The 22257-nt window shown below is 42.1% G+C and overlaps 1 protein-coding gene across 1 annotated transcript in view; it reads left to right on the plus strand.

Moving 5' to 3' along the window:
• The window catches only part of enc1 (ectodermal-neural cortex 1), a 33606-nt gene extending 13582 nt beyond the window's left edge, over nt 1–20024 (plus strand). The window contains exons 2-3 of the mRNA XM_061966521.2: nt 2444–4252; nt 15590–20024. Of these exons, the coding sequence (XP_061822505.1) occupies nt 2450–4225 (1776 nt within the window). The 5' untranslated portion in view covers nt 2444–2449 and the 3' untranslated portion in view covers nt 4226–4252; nt 15590–20024. The remainder of the gene's footprint in view (nt 1–2443; nt 4253–15589) is intronic.
• The last annotated feature ends 2233 nt before the right edge of the window (nt 20025–22257 follow it).

A 22257-nucleotide genomic window follows, 5' to 3' on the forward strand; every position in this document is an offset into this window, starting at 1 on the left:
AAAAAAAATTGGCAATATTGTGATAAAAGTTTTGAATTTGGGACACATTTTCAAGCGTTGACCGCAGTTACAAAAAGGTTGGGGACCACTGGATTAGATTGAGCACTACTGCCACCTAGCTGCAGGCTTGTGTGTCGTTCCAACATGAATCCTAGTGCGTGGGCAAAAATAATGAAAACCTCCCCCTTCTGCTCGCGACCCCCCTGACACCTCACTGACCCTCCACGGTGTCCTGACTAGGGATGGGCACTGAAACCCGGTTCCATAATGGCCCCGGTGCCAGTGATAGTCAACAGACCAAAAAAAGAAGTGCTTTATTTTGTTGCTGAACGGACGCAGTCTCGAAAGTAATGTGGCGCCACGACAGAAGCACACAGAGTCTGACATTCTTGTTAAATTTAAATTTCCAACTGACTTCACAACACAGCACCTCCTCATTATGAACCAATGATGGTTACAGCCAGCGAGGTTGCATTCACAAACCCCTGGAATTATGAGCATTAATATTACAAAACAAAAGTCTCTTTTTTTCATATTTTCTATGTTCTGTTATGGTCCAATAATTATGCCAATTTGTGGTGGATCTTATTTTTTAATTAGTTACGAAATGTATTACTTAAAAGGCAAGGCCCCGCCCACTCAAGGGCCCCTGATTTTGATGGCGGAATGCAATAGTTGGTGTTCACAAACAGCTCAGCTTCGTCTAGCAACTGTGGATGCGCTCTCTCGGCTGCGTTGCTTTTTCCTACCGCTCCGAGTGGGGCTCAAACTCGTGTGAGAAACCAGCATACTACTACTGAGCTAAAAGCACTGGCAGTCTCCTGGATTGCCAGCACCAAACAAAATAATTTTTAAAACGCGTGATATTTTTTGCATTGATGCTGTTCTGTAGAGTAAATTCATGATTGGTTTTTTTCAAACTGTGTTTTCGGGTGGAGGACAAAGAGGGTTGTTGTTGAGGTTTGGGGGCCCCCCAATATTGTTTTCTTTCTTGTTTTTTTTCTCCATAATGTGCATGTTTTCCATTTTCTAAGTGCTGATTCAGGCACCATTTAAGGAACCGCATCCTTTTTCAAAGTACCGATTTCGTAGCTTATATCAATATATATCGGGAGAGACAATCGCTATCAATAAAGATGCGTTCAATAAAATGTTCAATGATTTTTTTCCCTTCTATGTCGGACGAAAGCGGAAGCTGCATGAACAAAGACACTCGCTCTTTACCATGAATTGATTAACGTGGACCCCGACTTAAACAAGTTGAAAAACTTATTGGGGTGTTACCATTTAGTGGTCAATTGTACGGAATATGTACTGTACTGTGCAATCTACTAATAAAAGTCTCAATCAATCAATCAATTGCTGGTAACCGAGCAAAGCAGGAAGTGATCACTGATCAGTGGGAGTGACACGCTAACAGCCAAACAGGTCACAGTATCACCTATCAAGTTTGGTTGCGCCATCTTGTTGTCTGCCTGTTGATTATTTGCATGGAGCGAGAAGAGAAAGTAAAAATGAAGAAATTTTGGATACAACAGAAAAAGTCACTTTGAAAGTATGGCAGTTTTTGGATCTTGTGGTCTGTAAATGATTTCACAATTTTGTTTACATTGTTTGAGTGTTTTCCATGCTTGTGTTGACATTTCCTTTCATTTCTGCCTCGATAGCTGAGGGGCTTATAATCAGAGGAAGGTTTACATTTAGTATATTTTCCATTCTGGTCCTTATTTTTGACGGGTCATAAAAATATCAATAATTATCAATAACAACAAAATAAAACATTTCTATCCTGATATAGTTTTCTGCCATATCTCCCAGCCCTACGTACTAGTATCGATTAAAATGTAAACAATACGCATCCCTAGTCCCGACCCACTATTTGAGAAACACGGTCTACTGGAAGGTTGTGTTTAGCACCAATCCTATTTACTTAATAAAGTACAATAAGGTACCCAAAAGTGAAATTGGTTTTTGTTCTCAATGTGCGCAAATGTGCCACCGTAACCAATAAAGTGTTGTGTTTCTGTGCGGAATAAGCTCTGAGCGAGGACAGGCCAAAGACAGAACAAGACTATTGGGGGATTTTGGAGTCCTGCTGCTCTGCTTGTGCTTATTTCTCCGACAGGCACTCACTTGGCTAATGGATATTTGCTGAATAAACAAACAACACGCTCTACCCCCGCATCCTGAAGAAGGCTCTCGTTATCTGCTCGACTTCTTTGACTCACTCTCGGAGTGTTGTGCAAATAGTAATCACAGGAACTCCTCCCCAATGCCTCGCTGGCTCTTGGGAAGGATTGCAACACTCACAGTATAAAAATACGTACTGTCTGTCCTGTTTGTATTGCTGAAGACGTATTTGGTGCAATAGTTACTCACGTTAAAAAATAAATAAATAAATAAATGAATGCTTCTGAAAGAGTTTTTTTTTTGTCTTTTTCAGGATTCAATGAAAATGTCTGTGTGTGTCCACGAGAACCGGAAATCCCGGGCTAGCACCAGCTCCATGAACATCTACCTGTTCCACAAGTCCTCCTACGCCGACAGCGTCCTCATGCACCTCAATTCTCTGCGGCAGCAACGACTCTTCACGGATGTGCTGCTTCATGCCGGCAGCCGCTCCTTTCCGTGCCACCGCGCCGTGCTGGCCGCTTGCAGCCGTTACTTTGAGGCCATGTTCAGCGGCGGGCTGAGGGAGAGCCAGGCTAGCGAGGTTGACTTCCACGAGTCCATCCACCCAGAAGTCCTGGAGCTCCTGCTGGACTACGCGTACTCATCTCGGGTGGTCATCAATGAGGAGAATGCTGAGTCACTTCTGGAAGCTGGGGACATGCTGGAGTTCCAGGACATCAGAGATGCATGTGCAGAATTCCTGGAGAGGAACCTTCACCCGTCCAACTGCCTCGGAATGCTCCTGCTGTCAGACGCCCACCAGTGTACCAAGCTGTCGGAACTCTCCTGGAGCATGTGCCTCAGCAACTTCCCCGCCATTTGCAAGACGGAAGACTTCCTCCAACTGCCCAAAGACATGGTAGTCCAGCTTTTGTCCCACGAAGAGCTGGAGACTGAAGATGAGCGACTAGTTTATGAGACTGCCCTGAACTGGATCAACTATGATCTGGAGAGACGACACTGCGACCTTCCTGAACTCCTCAGAACGGTTCGCCTGGCTCTTTTACCCGCCATCTTCCTGATGGAAAACGTCTCGACTGAGGAGCTGATCAACGCCCAGGCCAAGAGCAAGGAGCTGGTGGATGAGGCCATCCGCTGCAAGCTGAAGATCCTGCAGAACGACGGCGTGGTCAATAGTCCGTGTGCCCGTCCCCGCAAAACCAGTCATGCCCTTTTTCTCCTGGGGGGGCAAACATTCATGTGTGACAAGTTGTACCTTGTGGACCAAAAGGCCAAGGAGATCATTCCCAAAGCAGACATCCCGAGCCCGAGGAAGGAATTCAGTGCCTGTGCCATTGGTTGTAAGGTTTATATCACAGGGGGGCGGGGTTCAGAAAACGGGGTGTCCAAAGACGTTTGGGTCTATGATACGGTCCATGAAGAATGGTCCAAAGCGGCGCCAATGCTCATCGCCAGATTCGGTCACGGCTCAGCCGAACTGAAGCACTGCCTGTATGTGGTCGGAGGTCACACGGCGGCCACCGGCTGCCTCCCCGCCTCACCATCCGTGTCGCTCAAACAGGTGGAACAGTTCGACCCGGTGGCCAACAAGTGGACCATGGTGGCACCTCTGAGAGAAGGCGTGAGCAACGCGGCGGTGGTCAGTGTCAAACTCAAGCTCTTTGCTTTCGGGGGGACAAGCGTCACCCACGACAAGCTGCCCAAAGTCCAGTGCTACGACCCCCAGGAGAACCGATGGACTGTACCGGCGTCCTGCCCGCAGCCGTGGCGCTACACCGCTGCTGCCGTGCTGGGAAACCAGATCTTTGTCATGGGCGGCGACACAGAGTTCTCAGCTTGCTCGGCGTACAAGTTCAGCAGCGAGAACTACCAGTGGACTAAAGTGGGCGACGTGACGGCCAAGCGCATGAGCTGCCAGGCCGTGGCGTCGGGGAACAAACTCTACGTGGTGGGCGGGTACTTTGGCACTCAGCGCTGTAAAACCTTGGACTGCTACGACCCTACGCTGGACTCTTGGAACAGCATCACCACGGTACCGTACTCCCTCATTCCCACGGCCTTCGTCAGCACCTGGAAGCATCTGCCGGCCTGAAGCCCTCAACGGGACTCATTCCATGAGGTACGTCCAACAACCCAACCCGAAGAAACTGTAGTTGCAGTATTATCTTACAATGTTGTATTCTGGTTAGATACTTTGAAATTACAGCCAAAATGCAATCTCTTTGACCCTTTCACTGTGCTTCCATTCACTTGTGTATTGGAATGCATGGGAAAATCCAAAAGATGTGCAGTTGGATACATTGTGGTCGTCAGCGGTGGTACACCCAGGCATTAGTGGAATTCTTTGCGCGTGAATTAGAGTCCACTAATGTGGGATTTTGGACGAAAGAAATGTTAAGAATTTGTGAACCAAATCAATTTATTGTTGGTTGGTGATGGTTCTTAAGTTTCCAGGTTCTTGGGATAGCAACAGGAATGTCACAGAGGAGGGAGGCAGGCAAGTAGCGGGGGGTTGAGGTTGACGTCGGCCTGCATGCGTTAAGTTAAGTGACTGATGTGGCTGTGGGGACCTGCCAAAGGACAGGCAGGATAATTGAAGGAGAATAGGATACTTTTATTGCTCCAGCGGGGGGAGTTACTCCAAGCGGGAAAAGAAGGGGGTCTGCCAATTAAATGGGCCGCACGCCAGCAGGCCGCATCGCTCTGGCAAGGCTAATCCACTCTTTGCCGCCTCTCTTTGATGAGGTTACACTCCTGACGCCGGGTGAGAAGAGGGAGAGGCCACTGGCGACTCGAGCTGCGTCGGAAGCCATTCATCAACGGTTACAAGCGGAGTTTGGCGGGGGATGCGGCAGGGAGGGATGTAGTGTGCCAACCCAGTGAGACACATAGCCTCTTTTCAAACCTACTTCCACCATGCAAAACTGTTCACTTTTTGGGGGTTTTCAGCATCCAGCACGCGAGGAGCAGCCGCTCAAAAGTAGAGCATGGTTCCACTTTTCAAAATGTGCTAGCTCGATGCCAATTTACATTGGATTTGCAATATACATGCAAAAGATTAGCATTAGCGATTTTACATGGCGATTTCAACACCTCCAAATTTGCTAATCAAAACCACTGGTGTGTTGTAAGTACAGTAGAAATACTTTGTAGGGCTCAACAAAAGAAAATACTTCCTGTGTAAGGCAACACCCTGTAGTCCAAGAGTTCTTGACCTTTTTGACCTCAGGACCCAGCTTTTAAAGTTAAAGTTAAAGTTAAAGTACCAATGATTGTCACACACACACTAGGTGTGGCGAAATTATTCTCTGCATTTGACCCATCACCCTTGATCACCCCCTGGGAGGTGAGGGGAGCAGTGGGCAGCAGCGGTGGCTGCGCCCGGGAATCACCTTGGTGATTTTCCACTACAAAGGGGCCCGGGGCCCACTCAAATATCAACATTGAGTAAACTTACTCTCGATTTTAATCATATTAAAAAATTATATCAAACCTACTTACAGTTTAACAGAATAAACTTTGTCAAATGATATGAACGCATGTGTTAATCACAAAGGTTATTATCAAGGCTTAGGTCAGGCTGATTACAAAAATGATTACTAACCAAATATACTGCAAAAGAAAGGACTCATAAAAACTGATTTATAAACAATTATGCAGCGCTAAAACAAATACATTTTAACCAAATTAATAATAAATAATTTATAGTATATGTGTTTCTTAAACTGTCAATTAAATTTTAGTGCAAATGAAAAAATACAGCTTCACCACTTGAGTCATAATTTTTGCACTTGAGAAACTTCTCTATGACTTTAGCTCCGGACTTCTTCTGTGTGTTTGATATTGTCATTACTGCCAGAGGTGGTGGAAAAGTGTATTACATCTCAGTACGGACCACAGCTGAGGTTAAGAAACACTGCTGTAGTTAAAGTTAAGAAGTTAAAGTACCCAGGTGTAGCGAAATTATTCTCTGCATTTGACCCATCACCCTTGATCACCCCCTGGGAGGTGAGGGGAGCAGTGAGCAGCAGCGGTGGCCGCGCCCGGGAATCATTTTTGGTGATTTAACCCCCAATTCCAAACCTTGATGCTGAGTACCAAGCAGGGAGGTAATGGGTCCCATTTTTTTTACAGTCTTTGGTATGACTCGGCCGGGGTTTGAACTCACGGCCTACCGATCTCAGGGCGGACACAAGTCTATACACTACTGCCATCTAACGTCCTGGAATTGCAACTGCATGCAAACGAATTTAGCATATAATACAGTAGGCTACAGTATCTGCAAATGAGACACAGAAGTGTAAGAAAACAATTTAGCAGTGACGTGCGGTGAGGTTGATGGCTGGTGAGGCACTGACTTCATCACAGTCAGATTTACAAACATATGAACCCTAAAGAGTATCTTATTCACCATTCGATTGGCAGCAGTTAACGGGTTATGTTTAAAAGCTCATACCAGCATTTTTCCCTGCTTGGCACTCAGCATCAAGGGTTGGAATTGGGGGTTAAATCACCAAAAATGATTCCCGGGCGCGGCGCCGCTGCTGCACACTGCTCCCCTCACCTCCCAGGGGGTGATCAAGGGATGGGTCAAATGCAGAGGACAAATTTCATTACACCTAGTGTGTGGGTGACAATCATTGGTACTTTAACTTAACACATACAAACTGTAGCACACAAAAAAGCACATTTAATAAAAAAAACGTTATTATAGTCTTACCTTTACTTATAAATAAAGTCCATTCGCCGCTGTTGTGCTGGATTAATGAACCCCCTGACTGGTGTGTTATATCAACTAAAGCCCTCACTTCAACTTTCCACGTGCAAGATTGAATCTATTTAAAAAAGTGTAACCGAGGGTTTATAAATGTCGCCTATACTGTATGAAGCTACAAAATAACAAACACAGAGGCTCCAGTTTACACGAGGACCACTTTATTTACCTTCTTTCAAAAACCTCCGCTCCACTACAACATGTCATCACTTCCGCTCTTGGCGCCTTCAAAATAAGAGCTCAAGGCATATACTGTATAACAGCGCATAACAGGAACTTAACATCACAAATAGGAAAGCCCATAAAAATAGGTTACAAAAGTTATTTAATAAGAAGCCAAAAAGTGCAAAAACAATAATGTTCATGTTGGAGGAGTTGTGAATTAGATACACCTGCAGTCTGCAGGTGTACCTAATGTTGTGGCCCTGCAGTCATTCACAACTCCTCCAACACCAACATTATTGTTTTTGCACTTTTTGGCTTCTTATGAAATAACTTTTTTAAATAGATTCAATCTTGCACGTGGAAAGTTTAAGTGTGGGCTTTAGTTGATATAACAATTCTACGGCGGGGGTGCAGGAGGCGGGGCTACTGGAGCCTCAGCCAGTGCGTCTTTTGCAGCCGTTTTATGATCGCTCAGCACAAGAAATACGTTACACACATACAGTTGTTGACAAAATACACTGTACATTATATACCTCAGCTAACTAAACTATGGAAATGTATAATATAATTCATATAGCAATATGGTCTCACTGCACAGCAGGCCAGCAGTTAACCGAGTCCGCAATCCATGTTGAGGCACAACTGAGTGACGTGCCTCAACTGGCTGCTGTTCACCGCACCGTCTCTTCTCAGTATTTGAACGGCAAATGTGAAAATTCAGCGATTTTGAATAAAAATAATCTAAAACTGGTGAAGTTAAATGGAAAATAACTTTATAGTATAATCACTGCATACATATAACAATTTAATTACATTTTTTTCTTTTTACATTTTTTTTCTTTCCATGATGGCAGGTGAGGCCCCACTTTTATCAACACATTTGAACATACACATTAGTACCTAAAGTTGATACCATTGAGTACAGGTATCGATTTGTACGTCCTGGGAATTGGTACCGTATCTATTCAAAACGGTAGCCATCCCTACTTCTGTGTTAGACTACAAGGTAATGTTTCCTCCAACTGGTACTGTTTAGTTTGCTATAGTGCGTTTTGAAACAAGAAAAAAAACGTAATCAGGTTTCCAGTGTGGGATGTCAATAGTTTGCTCTTTGTCACGTTTATTGAATTATTACGCCGTGGTGTCCCTGCTTTGTCGTCACTGCCTGAACAGGATTTACCGACGCAAACTATGGCCAATGAACTGTACCGTGACTTTAGAGTCCCTTTGTCTTGTCGGCTCGCCTTCCTGACCTCCTTCTCAGCCCGCCACCGCATGATGATGGTTATCAGGCTAGACGTAGGAGGCGCCCGCGTCGTCGTCAGGCGCCGCAGGCCTTAGGAGGCATCACCCACACATGGCTGCCAGCTCTGGACAAATCACGGGAGGTGTAGGCGAGTGAGTCCTCATCTGTTGTGTACATCCTCGTTGGGTAAAGCCTCTGGGAAGCGACTAATAGCGGCCATAGTGGCTAACCCCGTGCAGGATTACTCCCTCTAAGTCCACTGACTCTAGCGTCTCCAAGGCAGCGGCACGCTGTATCCAGCGAAGGGTATAATCCTGCCACTTATTTAAACCTCAGCTCGTCTTTTGTCTGCCTGCCGAGCACCGCGGAGGCTGACAGCCGAGCTTGAAAAGAGGAAAGGAGAAGAAAACTGTCGTAGGGGGGAAAAATATGTCTCGTTGTTTACAAGAGGAAATGAAAAGTTTGAATAGCTGGCAGTGATCTTTTTGGTGCTGACATGAACAAAAATACAGTATGCAACAAAAGTGTCAGAGAGGGAAACACGTGTAACCTTGCATGAACAGTGTAGGGTTGTACCATATACCGGTACATACAAGAGCCATAGAGAACAGGATCTACCAGAGTAGACCAGACCCAAGATGCAGACTGTGCAAAGAAGCCCCTGAGACAGTTCAGCACATAGTAGCAGGCTGTAAGATGCTAGCTAAATCAGCGTACATGGAGAGGCACAACCAAGTGGCTGGGATAATATACAGGAACATCTGCAACCAGTATGGAAAAGAAGTACCCAAGTCCCAATGGGCCATACCTAAGGATGATACTCGAAACCAATTTTCCCGGTTGTTCGATAAGAAAAGAACCGAGTCCTCGGACTCGAATTCCTTTTTGAGAACCGGTACCCGTTATCGAGACCACTATAGTAAAGAAAAAGAGTTGGTTCTTTATTCGAATCCCTGGGAACGAATCCCGTCCCGACCGGAAATGCTCCGTGAGACATCACAAGAAATGACGTCACGTAGCTCAGTCATTAGGCGCAGATAGCGAAAGCAGGAAAAAAATGGACCGGAAAAAGCGCTCCAAGGTGTAATAAAGTTCAAAACAAAAGGTATAATCCAATGAATAACTTTACTGAGAGATTTGAGCAGGGTACAAACACATGACGAACACTTTTACGACCAACTGGAAACATAGCAACCAGGCTAGCAACGCACCTCCTTTACGGCAGCTGTCGCAACGTTCTTAAAGCAACCGCAGCACATACATATATGACATGATCTCCCTTTTTTAACTTTTGTTTTTCTTTCCTTGTAAAGATAACAAAATCACACTGTATATGTGTTGTCTGTCTAATTATAAATAATGCAGACGAGGCGTGTTGGCTGAGTTCTTGACGTTTACTTTCACAGCGTGCTCATAACCTCATTCTTAGCTGCCGGGTGGCGACATGCAACAACACTTTTCGGGGCTACCGCGCATGCTCGTCACTCCCATTGCATGCTGGGTAGTGTAGTTGTTATATTCCCTAGCCGAGCTCATAACATCACATATTTCCCCCTATAAAGAAATAATGTTAACTCAATAAAGTGTATTTCTTTTTTTAGCTTTAACTTTTCATTTTTTAGTATTGTAACCACATTTGCAAACAACTTTTCTCTTCATAGAATTTTCTTTCAATAAAGAAATAAAGTGCAAAAATGTCAAAGCATCATAACAAACAGTTATGTCTAATACCAGCAGAAGTGCACTTTTTGGAGAGCTGTATTATTTTCAGTTTTGTGCCCAAGGGACTGATTTTATTTAACACTATATTATTATTTATACACCTATAGTGATCACAGAGACAGGTTGTTTTTGTGTTACTGTATATATTTGTTTTTCTGAAAAATCCCACTTAATATTCTTTGGGAAACAACAGTCAATATTTATTTATTTTATTTTATTAGGGGGGTAAAAGACAATATTTATTTATTTATTAGATTCAATTTTTTTCTTATATAATAAAAGTGAACTTTTGTTAAACCAAATATTGTGTTTTTTTCCATATACAACAACCTATCTGGACTCGATAAGAGAATCGATAAGGAATCGCTTCGATAAGAGGATTCGATAATAGGCTCGAACTCGATCATTTCTTATCAAACATCATCCCTAGCCATACCACAGAAGGTGGCTGAGAACATCAGGGCCAAGGTTCTGTGGTACTTCTGCTTCCAGACTGACAAACAGCTTCTGGCTAACCAACCAGACATAGTGGTGGTGGACAAAGAGCAGAAAAGGGTGGTGGTGATAGATGTGGCAATTCCAGCTGACGCCAACGTAAGGAAGAAGGAACACGAGAAACTTGAGACGTACCAAGGATGTGGAAGGTCAAGGCGAGCGTGTTCCCCGTGGTAGTGGGGGCGCTCGGAGCAGTAACCCCCAAACTGGGAGAGTGGCTCCAACAGATCCCAGGAACAACATCTGAATCCCCAGTCCAGAAGAGCGCAGTCATAGGAACACCCAAGAAACTGTGCAAAACCCTCAAACTCCCAGGCCTCTGGTAGAGGACCCGAGCTTGAGGATGACACAGATACCACCCCACCGGGGTGAGAAGGAGATTTTTTAAATATGTATATACCTGTATATATCCATCCATCCATTTTCCACCGCTTATTCCCTTCGGGGTCGCGGGGGGCGCTGGAGCCTATCTCAGCTACAATCGGGTGGAAGGCGGGGTACATATATATATATTTAATTTATTTATAATATTAACATGTTATATATATATATATTTTTTACTTTTTTGATTTTCATTGATATGATGGCGTGCCGTGGGGACATTGCTGGTAATATGAGCAGAGGCGCATGTGAGTCAACATACACATAGAGCGCTTACAAGCGAAAACAGTGTGGAGACCGAAAAGGCAGAATGGACTCATTTTGGCGTTAAAAATAACGATAAAGTTGAAGCTGTCACATCAGATCATGCCTTGTTTTGAGTTTGTTGGCGATTTCCTGTGTTTAGTGTCTTGGTTACGATTTAGCACACCTATTTTGGTCGTTCTTGCTGTTTTGTTTTGTGCTCCTGCAAGCAGCTTCACTCCCGCCTCTGAGTGTCTTCTCCTCACAGCCGTTTTCATTTTGTAATTACGCCTATTTAAGTTGAGCCCTTGCTGCTGGCCTTTGTCGGGACTTTGTCATGTATGTTGATGCTTCTCCTGCTGCACGTTTTCACTCGTGAGTTTTTTCTGTTCTCCAGCATTCCGTTTTGTCGAACAGTTTAGTTTCGTTTTGCAAAGCCTTCCCTATGCTTTGGTGGCCTTCCTTTTTGTTTATTTGAGCCATTAAATACCTTTTACCTGCACATTGCCTCCTTGGCTTTCTGCATCTTGGGAACACGCCAAATTATCGCCGTTGTGCAACCCAAGCGTCACAGAAACTATAAACACTGAAGCGCCAGAGCAGCACTTTAAAACATAGCTAGCGCGTGGCTAACATCCCTCCGCAATGTTTTAGCTACTTGTAAATCCCTAATCTGCGCTGCCATGGCGACAAATAAAGTATGTTTCTTACAAGTATCATCCCTGCAGGATGAGGAATAGCTAAACATGCTTCACTACACACCATAAGAGGATACAATAGCTAACCGCTAACAGCAAGCTAGCGCTGCTGAATGTAAACAAAAGGGTGGCCCTATACAAATATCAACTGTAACAATTCCAAGTACAAGAGGCCGATATTACAATGATTAAATCAAAAATGTTTATGGTCAAAGAACATTTTGTAATTTTAGTAATTTTTCTATAAACTCAACTTATAAACTAACTTGGTATTAGATCCATACCCAAATGTTTTGTATCACCCAAAAGTATCCAAACAACAGAATAATAAGTGCTTATTGCATTTTAACAGAAATGAACATGTTAAAACAATAGCAAATAAACAAGTAAATTAATAATGCATATTTTTCATAATGCTTATCCCTCATAATTTGGACAAAATAATAGAATGAGAAATGACACAATATGTTATTTCATACGTCAGCAGCCAACTTAGGAGTCTTTGTTTGCTTACTTATTGCTAAAAGAGAAGCTGTTTAGTATGTTCACTATCTTATTTAATGCCGAAATTGTTCTTCAAATGCAATAAGAAACGTATGTTTAAAGTACCGTAAGATTTTTTGGTTAAAATAAAGCCAATAATAAAAAAAATTGTCATCCCCTTTATTTAGAAAAGTATCAGAAAGTATCAATATAAATTTTGGAACTATTAAGGGTGGCAAAAAAAATATTTTTGAATGAATTGCGATTCTTATTTGTAACGATCCTTAATTGATACAAAAAATAAATAATCAAAAATCGATTATACCACTCGAAACATTTATTTATTTATATTTTACGTCTGTCTTGTCCAGCCATTAAGACAAATCATATTGTTGATGTAGATGATCCATATCTGCTGTACCAATTTAAGTTAAAGTACCAATGATTGTCACACACACACTAGGTGTAGCGAAATTATTCTCTGCATTTGACCCATCACCCTTGATCACCCCCTGGGAGGTGAGGGGAGCAGTAGGCAGCAGCGGTGGCCGCGCCCGGGAATCATTTTTGGTGATTTAACCCTCAACTCCAACCCTTGATGCTGAGTGCCAAGCAGGGAGGTAATGGGTCCCATTTTTTATAGTCTTTGGTATGACTCGGCCGGGGTTTAAACTCACAACCTACCGATCTCAGGGCGGACACTCTAACCACTAGGCCAATTTACTTTAAAAAATTGGATTCTTATCTTGTTGCCTTAGTTGTATTTGACTTTGTTAAATGTTTGGGTAGAATTTTATTAAACAAAACCAGTTTTCATTTAAGTAATATAGAAAAACCTATTAGAGCTGTTTGTCTATTTGACGGAGGGATGTAGTTAATCATAGAACTGGCACACAATGTTATTTAAAAAAATATTGATTTTGAATCGAGAATTGATTCTGAATCAAATACCGTATTTTTCGGACTATAAGTCGCAGTTTTTTTCATAGTTTGGGTGCGACTTATACTCAGGAGCGACTTATGTGTGAAATTATTCACACATTACCGTAAAATATTAAATAATATTATTTAGCTCATTCACGTAAGAGACTAGACGTATAAGATTTCATGGGATTTAGCTATTAGGAGTGACAGATTGTTTGGTAAATGTATAGCATGTTCTATATGTTATAGTTATTTGAATGACTCTTACCATAATATGTTACGTTAACATACCAGGCACGTTCTCAGTTGGTTATTTATGCCTCATATAACGTACACTTATTCAGCCTGTTGTTCACTATTCTTTATTTATTTTAAATTGCCTTTCAAATGTCTATTCTTGGTGTTGGGTTTTATCAAATACATTTCCCCAAAAGATGCGACTTATACTCCATTGCGACTTATATATGTTTTTTTCCTTCTATATTATGCATTTTCGGCGGGTGCTACTTATACTCCGGTGTAGGGATGTCCCGATCCGATATTTGGATCGGATCGGCTGCCGATATTTGCCAAAAATTGCGTATCGGCAAGGCATGGGAAAATGCCGATCCAGATCCAGTTTAAAAAAAAACTCCGGTCCGTGTTTTCCAACGCACCGATTTAAATAATACATTCCACTTTTCTGCTGCTCCGTATATTCCGTTCCGCATTTTACAGCACACCTTCAACACATCCACATGTCTGTGAATTCTCACGCAGTTGCTTTTAGCTGCTGGCATTACACGACAGGCTCTTCTCACTCTTTCCTGTGTCTCCCTCTCACAGACAGCAAGCGCACCTTCTTACACATGTCACATACTGTCACGACACACGTCACATACTGTCACGTCATACGTCACATACGTATACGTCCTCCCCGAGCAGAGAGGTAGCAGCATGGCTAACGTTAGCTGTGATGCTAGCGCAGCCGTGCGAGCAACGCTCCCTCTAAGGTGCGCGCTTGTGCAATTGTGCACTGTTTAAGCGTCCTCTGCGCATAGCAAATCTATGCCACGCACAAAATCTAATAAAAAAAATAAGCGCATAACAATTTTCAACACACCGACACGACAGAGAAAACAGTTTTCGTCATCATTGTTCAAATATTGTGACGTCTGTCGAGACGCTTATCTCCATTCGGTGCCACACGCCCACACCATCAAAATGCTGAGGCAAACATTTCCACATCAACACCGTTTGAAAAAATTAGTGATTTTTTTAGTTGTGATTTCCTTCTCTGCATGAAAGTTTAAAAGTAGCATATATTAATGCAGTATGAAGAAGAATGTTTCAATGTAGACATGCAAGCCTTGAAAGAAAATTTTGAAAATCAAGACTACATTTCCTGCAAATGGGTGCATTTCTACCCTATATTTTAACTTTAGATTTATTCTCATATCAAACTCTTTTGGCTGTCTTTTTGACACTTACATCCGGCGCCCCCCTCCACACACTGGATTATAAATAATGTAAATAATTCAATGTGATTATCTTGTGTGATGACTGTATTATGATGATAGTATATATCTGATAGTATATATCTGTATCATGAATCAATTTAAGTGAACCCCGACTTAAACAAGTTGAAAAACTTATTGGGGTGTTACCATTTAGTGGTCAATTGTACGGAATATGTACTTCACTGTGCATCCTACTAATAAAAGTCTCAATCAATCAATCAAAACACATAGAATCATCATACTGCTGTGATTATATGCATCAAGTGTTCATTCAAGGCTAAGGCAAAATATCGAGATATATATCGTGTATCGCAATATGGCCTTAAAATATCGCAATATTAAAAAAAGGCCATATCGCCCAGCCCTAGTTCAATGATGCCATTTCTGTTTGTCATGTATAATTTTGTCTATTTTGTGTTTATCCTTGAATAAACAGGTCAGTTTCTTGTTAACAACCATTGTGTATTATTCAAACTCCCCTAATTCAGCTGGCTAGTTGTTATCAAGAGTACTAAAACCCTTTTCAACATGATTACTTACAACTAAGTAGGCTAAATAACTTTAAACTTTAATACATGCTCGGATAGGCCAGTATCGGTCAGTATCGGTATCGGTCAGTATCGGATCGGAAGTGTAAAAACCTGGATCGGGACATCCCTACTCCGGTGCGACTTATACTCCGAAAAATACGGTAGTTACCACTAAGAATCGAATCGTGTGGTGCCCAAAGATTCACAGCCCTAATAACTATAACAAGGGTGCTCATCAGTTTGGGGTTGTTTGTCTTTAAGACACCGTCGACTTACGTAATATTTTTCTCTTCCAGGTTTGACGTCCTTTTACGACTGTGACGAGGCACTCAAAGAGACGAACCGGAGCTGACGCCAAACCAACCGACCAACCAGACCGCTGCTCAAGTGGGACATTTCACCCAGACACCACCACCACTGTATAGCATGTATCTAGACTGAACCAGGCACACATGGCACAACGGAGGCGCAAAGCTCTTCATCCTCTAATAAGCCCCGCCCCCCACCCTTCTAAGCACGGCGTGTGCACGTGACGCTGTCGCCGCCTGACGAAGATTGGCAGCTGACGATCATCCGTTGAGAGTTTTTGGTGACTTGAGTTTGGGGGAGGGGGGCAAGTCACCACCGTGTTTTTCTGTTCGGCGCCTTGGCTTTGCACACTTGGCTGGACGCGAAACCTCCCTCCGCTTACTGTTAGTGTGATCGCGCTTGCTTGCTGAGTCATCGTTTTGTTTTGTTTTGAAACAGCATGTGCCCTCGTAGTGACTCAGCACAACTGGCCTAAACTTTAATATGTGCTCAGCTTGCGGTGTCCCTTAATTTATACGTGTTTTAATCCTATTTATTTCTCCTCTGTGTGAAGGTTTTCACAGAGGCCGCCCTGCGTGGTCACGTGACTTCGACGGGCCTTCATTGTGCGGTCTTAATGAGGAGGGGGGGAAGCTCAGATTACCCGCAGTTTGAGGCTGTTAAGACCGCGGGGGTCACGCCAAACCCAGTGAAAGGAATTCCAACTTTGGTCCAAACCTGCCTTAAATCAGCCGCGCCGACCCCCCGCACCCCAGGACCTGAAAAGTGCACCGATGCAGCAATTAACCATTAAGGGGGCGAGTGTCATGCGACCAATGGCGAGAAGCCGAAGAATGCGGCGGTCCTTGCAGCTGTCTGCGGGACAAATGGGTTATGGGGGTGCGGGGTGTTTAGGTCACTTGTTGGCGCTCCTGGTCTTCCTCCCCGTGATCCAATAACTGTGCAGTGACAAGGGCAGACACCGCAGTGCTTTCTCCTCCCCCCCAACCAACTAGGCCAGAAACTTTGCTGACACAAATGATTAGAGCTCCGTTCACACTGCAGGGTAGGGTGTCCAAATCGGATCTTTTTTTTGTGTTTGTCAAATCCGATCTTTTTATGTAGTCGTTGACATTCCAAAGAAAATGCGATGTCTAACGTGAACGCAAACTGACACGCACGCAGATATGACGTCACACGTGCTGCAGTGTAAAGTACCGTATTTTTCGGAGTATAAGTCGCACCGGAGTATAAGTCGCACCTGCCGAAAATGCATAATAAAGAAGGAAAAAAACATATATAAGTCGCACTGGAGCCCGGCCAAACTATGAAAAAAACTGCGACTTATAGTCCGAAAAATACGGTAAACATGGCTCATTTGTGGCAATTTCAAGGATTTGGTGCAATCAAAGTCAATTGCACGTAGAAATTACGAAGGAAGAGAGCAAGCGTTTGCTTTGAAGTCTGGTCCAAAGAGCGTGTGGGCAAGCAATCGGAGACAGTAGTGGTGGAACATTGACGTGAGCTCCTAAAACATTAGTTTCGCCTGTTTTATGCTCATTTGTCAACTATTTACAGTACAGGCCAAAAGTTTGGACACACCTTCTCATTTCAATGCGTTTTTCTTTATTTTCATGACTGTTTACATTGTAGATTGTCACTGAAGGCATCAAAACTATGACACCTGTGAAGTGAAAACCAATTTCAGGTGACTACCTCTTGAAGCCCATCGAGAGAATGCCAAGAGTGTGCAAAGCAGTAATCAGAGCAAAGGGTGGCTATTTTGAAGAAACTAGAATATAAAACATGTTTTGAGGTATTTCACCTTTTTTTGTTAAGTACATAACTCCACAAGTGTTCATTCATAGTTTTGATGCCTTCAGTGACAATCTACAATGTAAATAGTCGTGAAAATTAAGAAAACGCATTGAATGAGAAGGTGTGTCCAAACTTTTGACCTGTGTATATTGCAACGGTGTATTTTCGCTATATTATGATGATGCTTATCGCTATTTGATGACGTATTGGTTAAATGAATGCGATCGCATCGTTCAAACTGCAGTCCCATTCGATGCATATCAGATTTATATACTAGGTCAAAATGGAAAAATTCGGAATAGCGTTGTTCACATTGACATGACAAAATCCGATACAGGTCACATATGGGCAGAAAAACTGTCCAAAAACGTCTTGGAATTGCAATTGCATGCAAAGTCTACTGTATAACACAGTAGACTACATACTTGCAAATGAGACACAAGAGTGTAAGAAAACAATATAACAACCAGACAGGCCAGCTCAGTATTAAATGTAAATTTTTCTTTTTCTAAACTATTAACATTTATTAACACATTTGAACATACACATTGGTACCGAAAATTGTTGAGTACAGGTATCGATTCAAATCTGAAAGTTATTTTACTGTTATTTCATAATGTATTGGTCGGGAAAAACGCGGCCTGATCGCATTCAATACTTAGATTCGATTTATTCCCACAAAACGAAAGAGGCCATTGGTCGGATTTGAAAATTCAATAACGTTGTTCACATTGACATGAAAAAAATCTGATACAGGTCACATAAGGGCAAAAAAACTGTCCAAAAACGGAATTGCAATTGCATGCAAAGTCTACTGTACCATACAGTAGGCTACATACTTGCAAATGAGACACAGAAGTGTAAGAAAACAATATAACAAATATAGAGCACAGCTCAGTGTTAAATGTTAAATATTGTTTTATAAACTATTAACATTCATTAACCCATTTGTACAGGTATCCATTCAAATGTAAAAGGTATTTTATCGCTATTTGATGACGTATTGGTCGGAAGAGCGCGACCTGATCGTTCAGACTGCAGTCTATCTTCGATACTTATCCGATTTATATCCACATACGAAAGAGACATGGGTCAGATTTGAAAAATTCGGAATTGCACTGTTCATATTGACATGAAAAAAATCAGATACAGGTCACATAAAGGCAAAAAAATTGTCCAAAGACGTCTTGGAATTGCAACTGCATGCAAAGTCTACTGTATAATACAGTAGGCTACATACTTGCAAATGAGACACAGAAGTGTAAGAAAACAATACAACAACTGGAGAGCACAGCTCAGTGTTAAATGATAAATATTGTTTTCTAAACAATTAACATTTATCAACACATTTGAACACACTCATAAAAACGAAAATCGTTGAGTACAGGTATCGATTCAAATGTAAAAGGTATTTTAATCGCTATTTGATGACGTATTGGTCGGAAGAACGCGACCTGATTGGTCAGACTGCAGTCGATCTTCGATACATATCCGATTTATATCCACAAACGAAAGAGACCTGGGTCGGATTTAAAACATTTGGAATTGCACTGTTCACATTGACATGAAAAAATTCGATACAGGTCACCTTTGAGCAAAAAAAACCTAAGGTCTAACTTTCGCAATTGCATGCAAAGTCTACTGTGTAATACAGTAGGCTACATACTTGCAAATGAGACACAGAAGTGTAAGAAAACAATATAGCAACTGGACAGCACAGCTCAGTATTAAATGTTCAATATGTATTTTCTAAACTAATAACATCTAACACATTTGAACAGATACATACGTACCCAGAATTAGTACCGTTGAGTACAGGTATTAATTACCGGGTAAAGGGAATCGGTACCATATCAATTCAAACGAGAAAGGCATTTTATCGCTATTTGATGACGTATTGGTCAGACGAACTGCAGTCACATTCGATATACCTGTATATCCGATTAATAACCACGTACGTACTTTTCACATTGACTCGAAAAAATCCGATACAGGTCGAATACGGGCAAAAAAAGTTGGAATTGACCTGCAGTGTGAACAAGGCCGAGGAGTCATTTCGGGGGTGCTGAATTCAATAATGAATCTTTGGGCTGTTTTGTGAACCAAACTATGTAACCTTGTGCAAGGGGTTCTAAACACGTGTGAATTGATCTAATCAGCAGAGGAAAACAAGTTTGGTGTTCTGCTCAAACAAAAGTTCCTAAAGACCAAAAAAAAGAGACAACTTGTTGCTATGTGAGATGTCTTAAACGTTCCTGTCTCGGCGATATATCTACAAGAATAACTTCAATTTTCCGCACAACCTAACAACTCCCAAACGTGATCTCCCCAACAACGCCAAAGGCCCCTCCGATCGCATCAGAGCGCTACCTCCCCCGCACAAGACTGGTCTCTGTGGAAACGGACCCTTGAATGAGCCTTGCTTTTTGTATCCGGATGTCCCCCTCTGCTTTATCTGGGAACCACCGACACCATCTCAAACCAAGACGGAACCCTTTGTTGTCGTTATGTCATGACGTTTCATTTCTATTTCCATGGCATTATTTTGTATATTTCATTTTTTTTTTCACAATGTGAAATCCATGGCTGAATAAACATGAGGTTTTTCCTCTTGGCTGTAAAGAATCTCGCCGCCGTGCTCGTTATTCCACATTCAGGTGAACGCTTTGCGGATCCAGAGGTATTTAAAGGCGGACTGGAATCATCTCCTCAGCGCACCAGAGGAGCCGCCACATACTTTCCCTTTCTCTCCGCAGTCACCTTGGCAACCATTATCTGCAAAACTGTGGGGGCTGGAGGAGAACATGAAATCTTAAAAAGCACATCTCTCCTCCCCCAACCCGTCCTTTCTCACACTTTTCGTCAATCAAATGCATCACATTTAAGGAAAAAAAAAAGTGTCAGTTAATAGGGATGTATACCCAGTATCGGTATTTTTTGGACTAATGATACTGCTATTTTTTGTTCCAGCTGACCGACGTAATTATGACACTCTGTCACATTCAGTTTAGCTGCCACTGCTACACTTTAAAATCAGCTTTGAATAATGACTAATAAGGAAGCAACACCACACAAAAGTTTGTAACAATATTTCCCCCTGTGAACACACTTTACTCATGACCGCGTTTTACCAACCGTCCTCCAAGCGATCCATTTATTCACAGGCTAATATTAATCCACTCAAAAAAGTGACAAATTGAGGTTATATCATCATCCTAGCATCCGCTGTGACTGACAAGTCTTGGGTTGCCGTCTGACGCCACTCCATTGCGCTGCGTTTGCGTGTCATTCAAAGACATATTGCTTAAATGTGTTTCAGTTTGTTCAGTCACATGACTACAAACTGGACTATCGAGCATTACATTTGCTCACTGAGTCTTTTTATTGATATAATACAGATTACACACTAGGGTTATACGGTATACCGGTACTGGTATACTACCGCGATACTAATGAATCATATTCGGTACTATACCGCCTCTAAAAAAGTACCGGTCCACCCCCCGCTGTCCTCCCTTTTGTTTAAACGGCATGGCGGGGTGTCGTCGTCACGTCGTGACATTGCTGGGTTTACGAGCAGAGGAGCATGTTCGGCAATGCACAATCACAGAGTACTTACAAGCAGACACAGTGTGTAGACAGAAAAGGGAGAACGGACGCATTTTGGCCTAAAAACTAACAATAAAGGTGAAGTTATAACACTGAAACGCCCTTAGTAAGAGGTTAAAGCACATTGCTAGCTAGCTAGCGGCTAAAATCAATCCGCAGTCAGCAGTGTTTTAGCTACTTCTAAATCACTAATCCTCGCCTCCATGGCGACAAATAAAGTAAGTTTCTTACAAGTATCATCCCTGCAGGACGAGGAATAGCTAAACATGCTTCACTACACACCATGGCTCACCGGCGTCAAAATGTAAACAAACGCCATGGGTGGATCTCCACCTGACATCCACTGTAATGATACCAAGTACTGGAGTGTATCTAATCGATATTATGATATTTTTTAGCATCACAAAATCTTTTTTCGTTTTTTAAAATGTATATTATGTTTATAAACTCGGGAAATACGTCACTGGACACATGAGGACTTAACTTATGACCAATGTATGATCCTGTAACTACTTGGTATCGGATTTATACCCACATTTGTGGTATCATCCAAAACTAATGTAAAGCATCCAAACAACAGAAGAATAAGTGATTATTAAATTTGAACAGAAGTGTAGATAGAACATGTTAAAAGTGAAAGTAAGCAGATATTAACAGTAAATGAACAAGTAGATTAATAATTACTTTTCTACCACTTGTCCTTAATAATGTTGACAAAATAATAGAATGATAAATGACACAATATGTTACTGCATATCTCTGCAGACTAAATTAGGAGCCTTTGTTTGTTTACGTACTACTAAAAGACAAGTTGTCTTGTATGTTCACTATTTTATTTAAGGACAAACTTGCAATAAGAGACATATGTTTCATGTACCCTAAGATTTTTTGTTAAAATAAAGCCAATAATGCCATTTTTCTGTGGTCCCCTTCATTTAGAAAAGTATCGAAATACATTTTGGTACCGGTACCAAAATATTGGTATCGTTACAATCCTACTACACACACACATACATCGGTAGCGCACTATTTACTATGGCTTCCGGTCCATAGTAAGTCTGTGTGCAACATAAACACAAATAATTCCTATTGTAACAAAATGCACACCCACACAACATGCTAATCCATTGTATTGATTGATATGATATATTTGATATGGTGTATCATGTAAAAGGTATGTTTTGCACATGTACGCCTTACATAAATATTATTTCCAGCTGAGTGTAATTGTAATGAATAGAAACACAGT

Source organism: Nerophis lumbriciformis, linkage group LG11 (assembly GCF_033978685.3).
Source record: "Nerophis lumbriciformis linkage group LG11, RoL_Nlum_v2.1, whole genome shotgun sequence".
NCBI classification, from domain to species: domain Eukaryota; kingdom Metazoa; phylum Chordata; class Actinopteri; order Syngnathiformes; family Syngnathidae; genus Nerophis; species Nerophis lumbriciformis.